Here is a 16,187-nt window from a genome sequence, read left to right on the forward strand (position 1 = left end):
CGCCTCTAATTAAAATGCTGCAGCATCCCCCAAAATGTGTGTGTGTGTGTATGTTTTCTTCTTATTAAGGGAATTTATCTTGTTAATTACCACCCGATATATTTATAAATTTTCATTAAAGTCAGGGTAGAGGAATTTTGCATGTTAATGATGCAGGAGACCTTTTAATTAGTTTTTGGGAACTTTCATCCCTCGTCTGTTTCTCCCTTTCTCGGTGCTCCAAAGAGGGCGGGATGGGGTGGGTGGGTGGATGTTCTGTTCATGGCCTTAGAGCGAGAAGAGGTATATGGATGGAATGAAGAAGAAATTAAGGATATTAAGTCTTTTTTGTCGGTACTACCAGGTAAAATGGAAGGTGAATGAAGGAAAATTAAGTGAAAACTCAAGTCAAGCAACACAGTGAGAAAATTCAACCATCATCAAATGTTTCTCTTTGACATGACTTTTGCCTCAACAAAATTCTTCGCTGCCATCTTCTTGCGACAACCGCGCACGGCCCGAAAAAGAGGAATTGATATAAATGGGCAATTTTATTGGGAATAAACATAATGCAAAATGTGACTGGGATTGTGCTCCGGAGGCGCACAATCGCGCCATTATGAAAATGTCTCTTGTGGTGGTTTGTTATAGTCTCTCCTCTCATCTAAAAAGTTACGATGTTGCGATGAAGAAGGCAAGTTCCACGCCAAGTCTCGCCACTAATGGCCAATCAATAGGTCTTAATTGGTTTTTATTGAGCAGAAGAATGAATGTAAATTAGGCTGCGCTGACAACAAAACCACGACCAAGCTGCAGCTTCTTGCAAAACTCACCATTTTATCGTTTAATTGGAAGTCGCGTCTTTTTGGAACTATCTTTCTGCACTCTTCTGCCTCAACTCCATGCGTTAGCCCATTTTGAATGAGTCAGACACATTTTGCCAATTGGATTGCACCAACATTCGTGTGATTGCCACTAATTCAATTGAGTTTATTGGATCATCCAGAATTAAACAAATATTTCAAGAAAATTTAAATCAAGAAGATTTTAACAAGTAGTTTGGGAGGAATTAAAGAAAAAATATTCGGTTTTACATCAAGCGAGTTCGGATGTGATATTTCAGCAGTTGAATGCAGGCATCGGCATCTTCAGAGCTATCGTGCCCACGGGCTGTAATAAAAATTCAAAGAATAAAAGCCCATTGATTTAATTTTAACAAAACTTTGTGAAATAATATTAGTTGAGGGGCTAATAATTGACAGACAAAGAGATTTTTCCAGTGTAAAACCGGAAATATTCGAATTTGATATTTTTCAATTTTAAACTTTTTTAATTTAGCTAGAACTTCTCTTAATTTTTTTTCAAACTTGTGAAATTTTAAACAATCATAGAAGTTTTTAAGAGCTTTTACTTGAGCCTTTAAATTGATAAGAGAAATCAGAGAAAACAGATAGCCTGGGAAAAAAATCATCCAAGTCTAGGATTTAAATTTAATAATTTTTAAATTTAAATTTAATATTTTTTAGGCTTGGATTTAGTGTTTTTTGAATTTAGTATATTTTCGGTTTTTTAATGCTTTTTTTAGGTATCAATTCAACCCCTTTTTTTTAGACTTAGCTTTAGTTCTTTTTAAGCCTTAAATATTTTCCTTTTAAGACATAAATTTAACAATTTTCAAGCTTAAATTGATTATTTTTAGGCTTTAATTTAAAACTTTGTAGCTTCATCTCTTCAAAGGTAATTCTGTTTAGGATAGAAACCCGATTAACTTATCTCCGCTTAAATTAGGAACTTGTTAAGCTAGAATTTACTACTTTTCAGTTTAAGTTTAGTGCATTTTCAACTTAAATTTCGTAAATTTTTGGCTCAAATTTAATGCTTCTAAGGCTTGGATTTAATGTACTTTCTAGACTAGAATTTACTACTTTTTCGAATTAAATTTAGTATTTCTTAGGCTTAAATTTATTAGTTTTTAGAGTTTTGCTCTTTAAACTAAAACTATTTATTTGATTTTTTTTGGTGAATCATTCAAATATTCCCGATTCATTCGAATATTTTTATTCGGTTAAACATCCTTTGCTAAAACCAGAATAAACATTTTTCCGATTGAATTAATACTTCTTAGGCTTTTCATTCTCAATCTGAGTCTGACTTAATTTAGACCTTATGAACTTTGATTTAGTAATCTTTAGTTTTCTTGCTCAATTTTAACCGTTTTTAGTTAAATGCTGAATGACTTATCGCTGATTGAATTAACTACTTTTTCAAATGAAATTTAGTTTTTTTTTGACATAAATTTAGAATTTTTAAGGCTAGAATTTATTACCCTTTAAGCCTTTGCTCTTCAATCTGAACACTTTTAGGACTTAAAACTAAAAGGTGCTTATCTAATGAATTATTTAATTTTTTTTGTGAATCATCTGAATATTTTTATTCAGTTAAACACGTCTTGGTTTTTAATTTTAGCCCCTCTTCTAGTCATTTCTCTAACTTGTAATGTTTTCAACGGTCGTAGGACTATTTAAGAGTTTTCATTTTGATTTTATATTTTAAATTAAAAATATTTTTTATTAAAATTGGACAAGCCGAACTTTTTAGGATCGTATCTAAACGGATTTTAAGTTTTCTTTAAATAATTTCAAAAATTCTTCATTTAAAAGAAATAAAAAAAATATAAAATAAAAGATAAATAAATTAATTAACTGACTTACCTCGAATAGTCCTTCCCAGCAATTTCTCACAGATCTGCACAAGTCCCTGCCGTCTGGGTAGTCCAAGTCGGTGTGGGAAGAGAATCGAAGTATCCACAACGCAGCTATGGACCATCTTGAGAGCCAACAAATCATGATCCAAGCTATGTCCAACGAGGATTGTTTGGGAGTGGAACATTGAGAGTAGCTTCTGCTGGACCCAGGCTAGATCTACTGTAACACTGTCCATCATTTCCTTCGTAATTCCTGAGAATCTGCAAAGAATGCGAGAGAAGTTGGAAGAATAATGGAAGGAATTCTCTTGAAATCTAGCAAGCTACACTCACCGGGTATTGTAGTCAATGATCCGATTATGTGGCTTAACGAGCGTATCCAGCACAACATTCCCATTGATGTCCACCACGGAGATCTTTGTTAGTTCCAAATTCTCTACTGTGTAGCACATCTCGCAGTCTACGGCAAAGATGTCAGCTGTTGAGCACTCGTAGCCACTTAGGGGTGGCTGGGTGGTCACAAATCCGGTCATATTGTTAAAATCAAATTGCTCACTGACGTGATAATCCCCAATTTCGCATCCTGTTGAAAATTCCCGTCCATTGCAGCAAATGTGGTATCCCTGACCATATCTGCGGTACACGGATTTGGGATGCGACACACAGGTTCCGGCCTTTCCGGGACTGTTGTAGCAGTCAATCGAGAAGGATGCTCGGCACCTTCTGCAAGTTCTCATATTTGAATTGCTGGACAAGAGCGGATGGTATTGCCCATAGTAATTGTCCAGAATTGCCTTTCCTGGAGCACCTCCTGGACGTGGAAAGGAATTAATCTTCAATTGTTGCTCCGAAAGGGTACATTTCAAGGCCAACCCATAGGCCTCGGTGCTGGGAATCGCATCAAAGGACTTCATGATCAATTTCTACAATAAAAAATGAATTTCAATAAATTCCAAAGATGCTATTTTATTAATAAATTGTTTATTTAATAAAATATTGCATTTAAACTTACTTTTTTGCCTTTTTTCACGAAAAATTATCCCGCAGAAAATTCCACAAGTGATCACTTGAAAATTTTTCACGCCAAGAGAACAAATTTTCTTCGCGTGAATCAATGACAAGTTGATTTGAATGCAAAAAATTGATTTCTTTTTTCTTTGGAAATTGCATTGGAAAATTTGAATGAGAAAAATTTAAGAGAAATTAAGAGAAAAGTTTTCTTCAGTTTCTTTAATTATTTTCAATAATTAATAGTGATGTGGAGCGAAGAAAATATTCGTAAGATTGTGTAAGAAAATTTATTAAGGAACGAAATAAGAATCTTTTAGAAATAATACCTTTATGTTAAAAGCTTTAAAGCTTTAATTTCTGATTATGTACGTACATATTTAAAAAGACAACGTATAATAGAAAATAATTAATTAATTAAATTAAAAAATACATTCAGAGTTCAAATTTTGAACTTTCAATTAGAAAACTCTGGCATTTTCCTTACAAAAAAATCTCTTAAAAAAAGAAAATTCCTTCAATGTTTTTTTTACTTTAAAAGCTTCCTTAATTTTTCCACCTCGGTGATGCTGAAAATTCCTTCTGCTTACGGGAGAAAATGTTTATCTTGCAAAATTGAGATTATGCAAATTAAAATACACATATATGTATGTAGGCATACAACATACCCCATGCTGTGTGACTTGTTATTATGCAAAAGCCATTAGAGCGTTATGGTGCGAAAACAAACTTTCGCGGGAGGCACAAAAAATCAATATACATTCCATTATTGTAATTTAAATTTAATTCCAACACCCCCACCCGCTTTTCCGCGTAAAAATACAAAGATATTAATTTTGCCTAAATAAATATTTGTGCGTACAAAATTTAATTCTGTGCTCTTTCTTTTGCAGTTCCTGTGAGGCTGGGGAGTGAGTGAAAAGGGGTGAGTATTGAAGCTGTATATATAGAGAACATTCCCTCTATTGACCATTATCAAATTATTGGGCCATTTTCCTCACATTCTGTTAGCTGGTGCGGAGTTGCCCGTAAAATCCACCATTAGGCACTTTTAATAATCGTCAAGATGTTGGAGGAAAAATGTCGTTCAGAAGGCGACATAAAAGTCGAAGAAATCTTTCGAGATTTTCCACCCTCTTGAGCATTTCCTGCGGGGGGTTCCTCATGGTAGTTGGGGGTGTTCATTGTGTGCGAAGAATGCCCTTTTGGTCCCTCAAAATGAATGAATAACTTAATAACTGCGCCAGATTTGTTGAAACTTTCGCATCCCCGAAAAATCAACCATCTCCCGCACCTCTTTTGGAAATTATTATTTGCTCCAAATTCAATGGGATGGAGGACAATTTGCAGCCACGATGATTAAAATTCTTTTGTCATATGCCCAAAGGGAATTGTCTCTAATGGACCTATAACACTTCATGGAATTTTCTTCAGCTAAAACTTCCCTTCTTGGTTTGGGGAGAAGCTCCAACTTACTGTGTGGGGGGGGGGGGGTTCGCTATGTATTATGTAATTCTCATCGCCCACAAGCACCTGAAGCACCACCACCCCCAACAGCAGTGGCATGTCAATTTCGACAGCAATAACTCAGACGAAGAGAGTGTGCCATTGAACTTGAAGTGACACTTTTATTGGCCATACGATTAGTGTTGAGTGCATTTTTAGTGGGTCGTAAATATATGGGAACGACCTTCCCGAAAGGCATAAAACGTATGTGATGACTTGTTTTGTCGGGGGCTCCCACTGACGAATGCCACTCTGTGTGGATGGATCTGTTGTGTCTCTCACAATTTCAGCCCCGTTTCATATATCCTTTGCACCACTCAAACACGTCAAAGTTGAGGGATACTGGTGGTGGATGCTATGTAGGATCTTCAAAAGAATGTCCTTTAAATGTGAAAAGAGAGTCAGACAGAAAGAGGGAGAGATAGGTCATTGGAAGTTCTGGAAAGAGATGAAAAATAATTAAATTTAAAGCTATGAGGCCTATGAGGCTTTAATTATTTATTTAGCATTATATTGAATTGAATTTTTAAATATTTTTTAAGGATATAGGACATAGTCAGGCAGATCAGGCTTTATTTTGTCAAGAAAAGCCTAAGTTTTGTAGGAAAAGCGTAATTGAGCTAGGTCTAAGTTTTTTAGGCCAAACTTAAGGTCAAGTTTTAATTTTTTCTTAAATCAGGCTTTAGTTTTTCTAGAACATAGGTTTTGTTTTAGCCAAGCCTAACTTTCTTTATCTAGCCCTAAGTCTCTTAAGCTGCGTCTAAATCAACTAAGCCTGACTTTAATTTCAATAATGTCTTAATTAAAAAAAAATGCTTAAAAAAGTATAAAAAACAACAAAATTAATAAAATGATTTCTTATGATTTAAATGTGAAGGAGTTTAACAACTGAAGAAATTGTAATCTTTGAGGAGTTCGGAACAGCAGTTGAATAAGGAAAGTCACCGATGTCTCGTCACTAGTTGCAACGTTTCGGCAATTTTATTGCCATCATCAGGCTTTTAGCAGTATGACAAAGCTAGCGACAAGACATCGTTAGTTTTTCTATGTAAAAAATTCTGTTTTTTTTTTCTGTCTTAGGCTAGGTATATCTTAACTTTAAAAAATACTTTTAAAATGAAATTTTTATTAGAATATTAAGGAAAAAGAAAATATTTCAACTTAAAATTAAAATCAAATTCAAATTTAAAAAAAAAATGAAAACTTTTTTTAAATAAAGAATATGCAAATACTCTTAAAAAGAATCTGAACGATTTTTTTTCTATATTTCTTCGAGAGAAAACTCAATAAATTACTTTCCCTAAAATTCACTTTTTATCTCTTAATTGCTTAAAAAAAGTTTTGTTCCCAAAATTGTCTGTTTTTCTTTTTTATCTCCCATCATTTTAAAATATTTAACGAATTCCTAAATTAACGAGGCACTTTATGCAAATTTGAACAAACTATTAGTCTGAATTCTTTCAATCTCAATTCATCTTCTCTACCTCTAAAATATTCTAGAATTTTTAATGTTTTAGAGCCCATTTTTCTGCTAAATTTCCTCACTAATCCCTCTGTGCTATCAGAGTCTTCGCTTTAACGCGCATTTCGACACCTTAATTCGAAGCGATTAAGCATTTAAGATCTCTTTGGTCTTTGATGCATTTCATGCTTGAGCAAAAGAGTGGGGGATGATGGAAGAGAAATTTCCCCCTGGAGGCTGGTGATTTGTGCCATCTTCGCAATGAAGCAAATTTAATGGACATAAAAAATTTAATAACCATCACCATAAAACGCACCCCTTATTGTTGGCCACCCTCACAGCTCTTTTTTCTTCACTCTCTCCTCAGCACAGACCTTTTTTTTTTGTCTTCCAAAGGAGATTTAATAAAAAGCCTCCACAGTGTTTGAATATATTTATTTTTATTCAAGGAGGAATTTCTTGATTCCTTCAGCAGCGCGGGGGTGATCAATTTATCATTTGCAAAAGAAGAAGAAAAATCATTTCCGCGTGTGCTTCCCTTCCGGCGCCATTCTCTGAGTAATTTTTAATAGGATTGAAATGTGTGTGCTGCGCGGGGGTGGGGTGTGGGATTTCTTTTGCGGGAGAGAAGAAGAAAATCTTCCCTTGCACCCCCACGGGCATGGCGCAGAAAATGTTATTTATAAATTCGCTACATTAAAATGAAAAGAACATTCGCCAGCGCATGAGCATTACATGGCCTTTTATTGATTTCACTGCCACTTTATGCTGTCGTAAGGGATGAGACTGGATGTGGTGGACGTGTGCCACAAATGGGGGTAGGTTGCAGTCTAAGGGGTGATTCTTATCATGATGCCCCATTTCGTTCAGTTGGGAAATGTTTAGACTGGGCACATTTGCCACCCTGTGCTGCTTGCCAGCTACACCAGTCTAAGGGAAGTTTTCTCAGAACGACTTCTTATTGGTCGTAGTCATTTTAGCGCAACATATAAGAACGCTTCAAACGATCTCCTTCTGCTCGTTTCGCCCCCAATAAGGTGTTTTCTTCTCGCTTCAATTCACATTTTCAATTTTAATTGACTATACTTTTTTTTCTCGCACCTGAGTGTTGTTTGTTCTGTGTAGGTATGGTGTGCTTTTCATCCCACCATGAGAAAGCTCCCTCACACCCCTCCACGCCCCCTTCCTGAAGATTCTCCCACCCCTTAAAAATGGAAAATTCTTCTTGTGAAAGAGCGAGAGATTCTGCTCCAAAATTCGCACGAATCGCGTATGAGGAATAAATCTTGGGGAGACACTCCAAGGAGGGAGGAGAAAAGGAGCAGAAAAAAAATTAAAAAAGCGACCCCCGGAGCATGAAAACGCCAAGATATTCTCATAAATAGTCGCACACACACAGTAAAAGGGATGGGCAGAGCCAGCAAGGAAAAAAAAAGCTTAATAATTTATTTATATTGCTAATGTACATCGAACCGTGTTGTTTTCTTGCGGGAGTTTCTTCTCTGTTTTTGGTGCCATTATGGGGAATTTATTGGCAAAATTTAGATTGCATTTGATAGTATTTCAACTGGAGAGAAGCTTCTTTTTTTTCTTGTTCTCTGCTCTTCGGGGTGGTTTCTCTCCATGGCTGTATACGAAGAGGATGTTGTGATTCATGATGCCACTTAACTTCTTTGTCTTTCGATGGAGCTCTTCTCCGCATGGGGCTCCGTTTTTCCCCATTTGCAGCATCCCCAGTGTTGGAAAAATGTGTCTTAAATTATTTCCTTAAAGAATTCTTTCAATTTTTCTAATTTTTCTCTCTTTGCAATGAATTTATTTAAAAAGAATTCTTCAATTAAGATTAAAAGAAATCTTTCAATCAAATATAGATTATCTATTAGAACCAAGATTATAACTCCCCTAACATTTCAAAAGATTTTGTAATTAAATTAAATATGTAAAAAAAAAAACTAATAATAATTTATAAAAAAAAATCTACATAAAACAATTTTAATTTCTCACCAAAAACCACCCTATTACGAGGCAAAAGGGTGGTGAATAAAAATCCTCCCATTAAGGACGTAAATTAAAAGAACCCCCAACGATGTTTAATATTAAAAAAAAAAACGAAAAATAAGGAAGATAAGGGGTGGAGGAATAACATTATTTACGACAATTTTTTCCTGCAATATTTAACATAAAACATGGAGACACAACAAACATGAACTTGCACAACATCCACCTCTAATGTGTCGTTACAAATATTGCTCCGTGACATGCTGTACAAGTTTAAGGGTGTGTTTTATTGCCATTTTTACGATTTCGATGTATCGCACCCCTTGAAACCAGGAAAAAACTACATACACACTTTGAGGGCAAATTTCTCAGAACCCACCCATTGCCATTTTTTTCTTCTTCTATCGGCTGTTTTTTTCTTCTTTTTTTACCAAAAAATCCTTGCAAGTGCAATGCCGGAAGAAAAGGCCGTTCGAAACTCTTAAAAGAATTGCATAAAAAGAAGGGTTTTTGTCACATAGTGGTGGTGAAGAAAAAACATTGCCGGCGTCATATTTTTTTATGATTTATTTACCCTTCGACCATAAAAAATGAACCTCGAGGTTCCTTTTTCTTCGAAAATTCCAACAGTTTGCAAAAGAATAAATTCAATGTCAACCACGTTGTATATAGTGGAGTCTCAAAGCAGACATTGTCACAACCCTTCATTAACATATTCATTAATGGGAAGAAACAATTATTATTGCTGCAACACCACCCTTTTACGATGCCCAGACAGAAAAAGCTTCGTCATTTGATTTGCATTTATTGCTGAGAATTCTCTGAGACAGGACTAATTAACAGGGACATTCACAAAAAGGGATGACATCTCGTCGTTGAATTTTTTTTATTCAGCTCGTAGTTTTTTTCTTTGAGGGGATTTTTTCTTCTCCGAGAGAGGAATTTTAAAATCTGCATTCCATTGGTGTCAATGCGATAAATGCGAGCGATTTTGTATTCTGAATGTCACTGCCATAGACACGACATCATTAGGCGAAATATTGAGCTCAATTGCCCCACTTGGAGTTCACGAAATGTGCCTCTTGCGTGAATACGAGCGACGCTTTAACCATTAAATGATGGAAAAAAATATTGAAAGAGTTGAATGAAATAATTTTGCATTTGAAGATTTTTTTTTAAAATAAAATTCTTTGAAAAGTTAGAAATTTTTAAATTATTTCTTTCAGTTTGAGCACTAAAAAAGATGTTTGAATGTAATGTTAGAAGTTTCTTTGCATATTTATTTAAGTAAAACAATAAAGTCATGAAGATTCTACAGTACGACACCGTAGTAAATCATGTAGTTAACGAATAAAATTAAATTTAAAAGAAAATTTTGAATTAAAAATTTAATTTTTTCGGCAAGTATTTAAATATTTGTAAAGAAAAATATTCTCGTATTTTTAGAGTCTTTCAGAATTTTTCAGAATTCTCCTGATTCGCGAATCAGTTGAGAAATTCAGAGGTTAACGAATCATTAGGTAATTAATTTAAAATATTCTAGTTCTGATAATTAGATTTAGGACGTTTATGACGAATTTTAACGTGATCTTAGAGATTAATTATAAACATTCAACTCAAAACTTACAAAATCTGGTTACGAATCACCTGATTCACGAAATAACGAGATTCTCATATTTAAAAAAAAATATTCTTATCCTAATTAGGGTCTAGAATCTCGATTAATTTACATTTTATAAGTTCTTTAGATTTAAAATTATTCAAGAAAGAATTTTATATTTTTTGTTTTCTTGTAGTTCGCGAAACTCATGGGATTCTAAAGAATCATTGAAATGATTCTAGAATTTTGTAATAATTTCATTTAAATAATCGCTCGTTTAATAAACTTTGAATTCTTCAATCTATTCCTTAAATTTAAAACTCATTTAAAAATTTTCTCCTTTTCAGATTCTCCTGATTCACGAAACTCATGAGATTCTATCGGAATCACGAAATTAAAAATTCTATAATTATTCAATTATTTTTCTTTGAGATATTTGCCAATAAAACAAATTCTTGATTAATTTCTCCTTCTAATAAAATTCAATAAAACTTACCTCATTTCCCAAGGAAAATTATTTCCAAACATTAAGGCCCTCCTGCGGAACATCACTGTAAATGCAGCCCCACCATGTACCTACACATGTACAGGGACAAGAAAGTGAAATAAATAATAATAAATAATTAATCTTTTCCTATCTTATTGTAAATCTTCGCGCAATAAATTTTCCTCAGTGTTCTTTTCCCACACTTCCCTTGATTTTTTTTCTTCATTTTCTTATTCCCGCAATTGTGTAGCAATTCTTTAATTGAGTGGTCAGCGATTACGTCACTTGCTGACTGAGTCAGCACGATCGCTGTGCCTTTTGCGGCTCTTTGGATGACGCGAGATGAGGAAGAAAAAATGAGGTGATCTTGTGAATGTCACGCTGTGAATTCGATGGCAAAATGATGGGAAGAAATTAATTTTGCAAAATCGCTGAACCTGTGGTCCACCCACCTATGATTTTCTAGCCACGCACCGGCATAAAAAGTAATGCTTTTGGAGCGAAAAGACGGCGAAGAACGAAAAAAAGAAGAAGAAGTTGACTTATGACCCCTGAGGAGGAAGAAACCTGCACACGGCCATAATGCTGTGAGTATTTATTTTCCGGAGAGACATTAAGAACACGTTTCTGGTGGAAAAGACGTGCTCGGATTGTTAAGACTGCGAATTTCCTATTTTATCCCTTTTTTCCGGGCGCGCATCGTCGTGAGGAGGTTCGAAATTGCGCCTTTTTGGGCTCCCACCACTTGTGTATGCCCTCCCTCGCGAGACAATGGGAAAACGATTCTTTCTGCTGTCTCAGAAGTAGAATATTTAAATTATTGGATGTACATTTCTGACGTGAGCACCGTTGAGGCAATATCGTTCAATATCGTTTCTACTTGGGGCCCTTCTGGGTGCCAGAAGTCACAGAGAATTCCTCAAGGTATTAAGAATGGGCAAATGCGAAATATTCAAAGCATTCAAGGAAGTTCTAGCGAGGTTCTCCCAGGTGAATTTGAGTGTTCTCCAGAGGGATGATTTAATGAAGAAAATTCATTAGAGAAAATTCCTTTTCCAACCACTAAATTAAATATTTCATTATGAGAATGCGCTCCCTGGCAGTGAGAGCAAAAAGGGGTGGATTGCAACCCTCTCTAATTCTTATAAGAAACCCCCTGTGAGTTTGCATGATGAATGACAAGACATTGTGGGCGGTGACGCGCCCTGCTTTTTCACCCCCCGCACAAACACAAAAATATCCTCATTCTCACCCTCCCCCGCAAGCGTGGTAAAAAGGGAAGAAATTCAAATCCCCGAGACAAGAAAGAAGCCATTAGCGAAAAGCCATTTTCGAGATTACATTTTATTCACTGTGGAAAAGCGGTATGGATTAAAAAGCGTCGCCCCAGCAAGGTTTCCTCCCCCAAAATGCAAAATACCCCCGGTGAATTGTCTCTTCGCCTCTTTATACACCAAAACATCGCACACGAGCATATCTCATTGTTAATGGAGCCCGTTGGCAATTGCACAAGCTCCGCTGTCTATCTGTTCGAACGCATTAAATCCAACCCCCCTTCCCCCTCATGCCTGCAGTTTTTGGGGAGGTGTATCCCTCCGTTTGCCTGCACCCCATGAGCATTCATCCCTCGGACCGAGTATTTGTTCGCCATTCATGGGAAATATATGTGGATATTTGCCTCGGAACAATAGAAGCCACATCTCTCCACTCCCCCACAGCACTACCCCTCTGGGGACAATGCAGAGGATACTACTATATAGCTTTGGAATTATATTGACAAATACGCTGCAGGAAAATATTTTGCTCCAATTGAAATTGCATGGTATTCGCCCGAAATTTCTTATTGGCCATTCTAAATGGAGAATTTGTGAATATTTTCTTGCATTTTGCTCCACCAATTTATTCATTCTGCTTCATTTACTCTATGTATATGCATTTTCCACCCATTGTTTATCGGAATGTGCTGCTGAAAAGCCATTTGGTCCATGGAATTTGTGAAATGCATCGCATACAAGGGAGTTCTAGTAATATATTTAATTTAATTGTCTATCTATATAGAAAGGTCCTTTAATGGAAAATGAGTTTTGAATTTTAATATTATTTTATTGAAATATTAATATCAGAGGAATTCTTGCATAAATTTCATCTTAATGCTTTTCTTGGATTTTCTTCAATAATCTCATTGATTTATAATTTTTTTTTGAGAGGAAGAAAGTGCAAGAAAATTGCAAAATATTTAAAAAAAAAAATCTTTCTGAGTGATTCTGAAATCTAGAGAAGTTTTCTAGGTCTCTGTAGATCATTGAATTTCACTGAATTTTCTTCTAATTTCATTCAGAAATTAATTCAAAATTAAAATCTCTAATGTTTAGAAGTTAAAACATCTGAAAAATCTAAAGAAAATTCCTCATGTTTCTTCCTATAAAGGTATCAGAATTTTTCCCAAGAAACAGATCAAAATCTCCCAATATCAATGCTATCTTGTCTCTACTTTTATAGCCATTGCAGCACTTCCTCCCTCTGGTTTATTCAGGAATTTTGCTGACTAAGCTTAATCCCAAAATCTTCCCAAAATTGCTCATTTGACCGTGATATCTCTGTCAAGGAGATAATTCTGGGGCAAATCCATCGGCAAATATTGCAATTATCGTCACTCAAAAAATCTTCCCTCACCATTGGCGGAAGAACATCATCCCATAAATAGAATGTTCAATAAATTTTTCTATCGGCACCGCATGAAAATCCCATTCGATGGCTGTTTGAATTTTAGCTGTGAATTTACTAGCAAATGGTCGTTATTTCCGTCACCACTGTTAATTTGTTATCATTTTCAACATAGCCGCCCCCTCTGCCCTGCCCGCCATCCACCCACACACTATGGGCGAGAACGATGGTATCGAAATTGGAATATATCGACAGACATTCATCCCCTGTGGCATAAAAGAGCATATTGTTTGCGGGGGGTTGTGCGGAGGACTCCCAACGGGGGATTTGGTTTGGAAGGAAGGGAGGGAGAATGAGTGAGTGAGAGACAATGAGGGAATTGGACAAACAGTGTGGTGAGAAGTGAGAGCCGGGTGGGGTCGCAGACGAGGAAAGCAATTTGCAATAAAGTCTAATTCCATCGCAATTCCATGGTTTGGTGCTGTAACAGTCGCCTAAACGCCTATAAAATCTGATAACGACCAAATAATGTCCAAATAACATAGAGCCATACATGCGGCTACCCTCGTACACCCCCTTCCCCGTGGTATGGTGTTAGCGGAGTAAATTATTGGTGGTACTTTCCAATAATTCAAGGTAATGCGCTAGATTGAAATTTAGTGGTTTATATACCCTCTCTCACCCTCCCCTTCTTCTCTTCCCTCCACAAACTGCCATGGAACTCCCCAGAACATACATACATATGTGTATTACATATAGAATAAAGTCTATTTCTTGCAATTAAATTCCTCCATGGCAAAAACAACCAGAACAGAGCGCAGAAATTCCAATGCTAAGAGCGAAAATGCCATTGGGAGTGAAATGGAGAAAAATCATTGGGCAATTAAGGAACGTTGAGAATGTCGGAAGAATTTCAATAAATTCCACCCGGAAAGTCTTAGTTCTTCTCTTGGTGTGTTTGCCTTGCCTTCGGGGATGGTGTATTCCTGTGCAGCAGATGACCACAAGTGCCTTCTCTCGAGAAAATCAATTCAAACGCATGTGTTTCCTACATTTGAAACTCCATGGCTCTCAGTAAGTACCCACATTGTGTCGCAATGATTCTACCCATCCGAGGGGCTTTTAACTCCACGATGAAATACGTTGAAGGATTATGAAACTTACAACAAACATTTAAAAATGCTTGAACCAAAGGTTGATGTAGTAAGAAGTTTTTTAAATTGTTTTTTGTTCATTACCTTTTTGGGATTATATTTATAATCACCAGGCGCCTCCATCTTTGAAAACATAAATGATTAATTTTAATGTAAAAAGAAGTCAAATTTAAATTAACAAAGTGTAACTTCGAATGAAAGACATTAAGATAGCCTATAGAAGAACCAGGCGCCTCCATTTAAACTCAAAACATAAATAATTAATTTTTCTCTAAAGCAAAGGAAGCAAATTAAACAAGAGCATTAACCACAATTTTAATTAAGTTTATATACTTATTTAATACCTGGCGCCTCCATCTTGATGTCTTATTTCAATTTAAACTAAACTAACTACCGAACCACCAGGCGCCTCCATCTACAAGAAAAATATAAAAAATTGATTTTGTCGTAAAAGAAATTTAAAAAGATTCTCATATGAACAATTTAAATTAAAAGAAAAATGTAGGCTTCTTAAATACCAGGCGCCTCCATCTATATCAAAAAAATAAATCATTGATTTTATGTAAAAGAAAGTCAAATTAAGACTTAGAAATAAATTTAGCGCTATAATCCTAATGTTTAATTTGGAATGAAAGACAGCAAAGCAGCCTAGAAAAGAACCAGGCGCCTCAATTTTAAATGAAAACATAGATAAATATTTTTTGTCTGAAGCAAATTAAATAAAAGTTTATACTTGTCTAACACCTGGCGCCTCCATCTTGATATTTTTAGCTGCAATTTAAAGACAAACTACCGAACCACCAGGCGCCTCCATCTAAAAGAAAAGAAAATTAAAAATAAGAAAAGAAAAGCTTTGAAAAAAATTAAATGAGAGTCTCAAACAATAATTAACTTCTTAAATACCAGGCGCCTCCATCTATATCAAAAATATGATTCATTGATTTTTTGTAAAAGAAATTAAAGATATTTTGTCAATTCAAAGGAAAAATATCTTAAGTTCTTTGTACTACATTTTAAACCATAAAAATCTTACAAATGCCCTTTATGGATACAAATAAATAAAATAAAATTAAATTTTAAATTAATTGAGAGAATTTTCCTGAAAGAAATCAATATTTAGCAGATAAAAAGAATTTTTCGGGGGAGTTGTTGTCCCCCTGGGTGCACTCATTACTTCTCCAGACGCCCAAGAATGGGAAGAAGTGCTTTAGAAGACACTAATTCCGCCATTTACACACACTCACCAAATGGCAATGCCATAGAAATGTTACACTTCATAAAACCCACTAGCATTTCTTCCTCGATTCTGAAATCATTTCGGGTCACACGGAGCCGCCCTTTTGCACTCTCTCCTTTCTTGCACTCTTCTGCATTTTTATTTTCATTTCGCGAATCCTTGTCCTTTCGCAGAAATTTAATGTTGCCTTGAAGAAATGTTTTTTTCTCTCATTTAGTTTGATTTCTTCTTTGTTCAGAAAAGATTACAAAAATGCACACACAGAGAGAGATTGAGCCAGTTGTGCTGCTCAGTATAATACACGATCTCCACCCACCATCTGATGCAATTTAATAGAGTCATTGATCAAATTGAAATATTGAGGCGAAGGATATGGTGAAACAAAGAC

General features: G+C 35.4%; 1 protein-coding gene across 1 annotated transcript; it reads right to left on the reverse strand.

Annotated features, from left to right (window-relative positions):
- Positions 1 to 1,069: 1,069 nt before the first annotated feature.
- LOC129794721 (exonuclease GOR-like) lies at positions 1,070 to 3,597 on the reverse strand. Its single transcript, XM_055835611.1, has 3 exons — positions 3,017 to 3,597; positions 2,691 to 2,944; positions 1,070 to 1,149 (listed from the first exon to the last, which is right to left on the reverse strand). Exons 1-3 carry the CDS (start codon positions 3,595 to 3,597, stop codon positions 1,070 to 1,072), a joined length of 915 nt encoding a protein of 304 aa, XP_055691586.1.
- Positions 3,598 to 16,187: the final 12,590 nt, after the last annotated feature.

This window comes from Lutzomyia longipalpis, chromosome 1 (genome assembly GCF_024334085.1).
Source record: "Lutzomyia longipalpis isolate SR_M1_2022 chromosome 1, ASM2433408v1".
Taxonomy (NCBI): Eukaryota; Metazoa; Arthropoda; class Insecta; order Diptera; family Psychodidae; genus Lutzomyia; species Lutzomyia longipalpis.

Bases quoted from the DNA above. Each gene is read 5' to 3' on its own strand.
- LOC129794721 (XM_055835611.1), bottom strand. From the start codon at position 3,597: ATGAAGTCCTTTGATGCGATTCCCAGCACCGAGGCCTATGGGTTGGCC. The intron at 2,945-3,016 runs GTGAGTGTAGCT...CATTCTTTGCAG, and splicing joins ATCATTGACTACAATACCCG to ATTCTCAGGAATTACGAAGG. The intron at 1,150-2,690 runs GTAAGTCAGTTA...TTTTTATTACAG, and splicing joins GCTGGGAAGGACTATTCGAG to CCCGTGGGCACGATAGCTCT.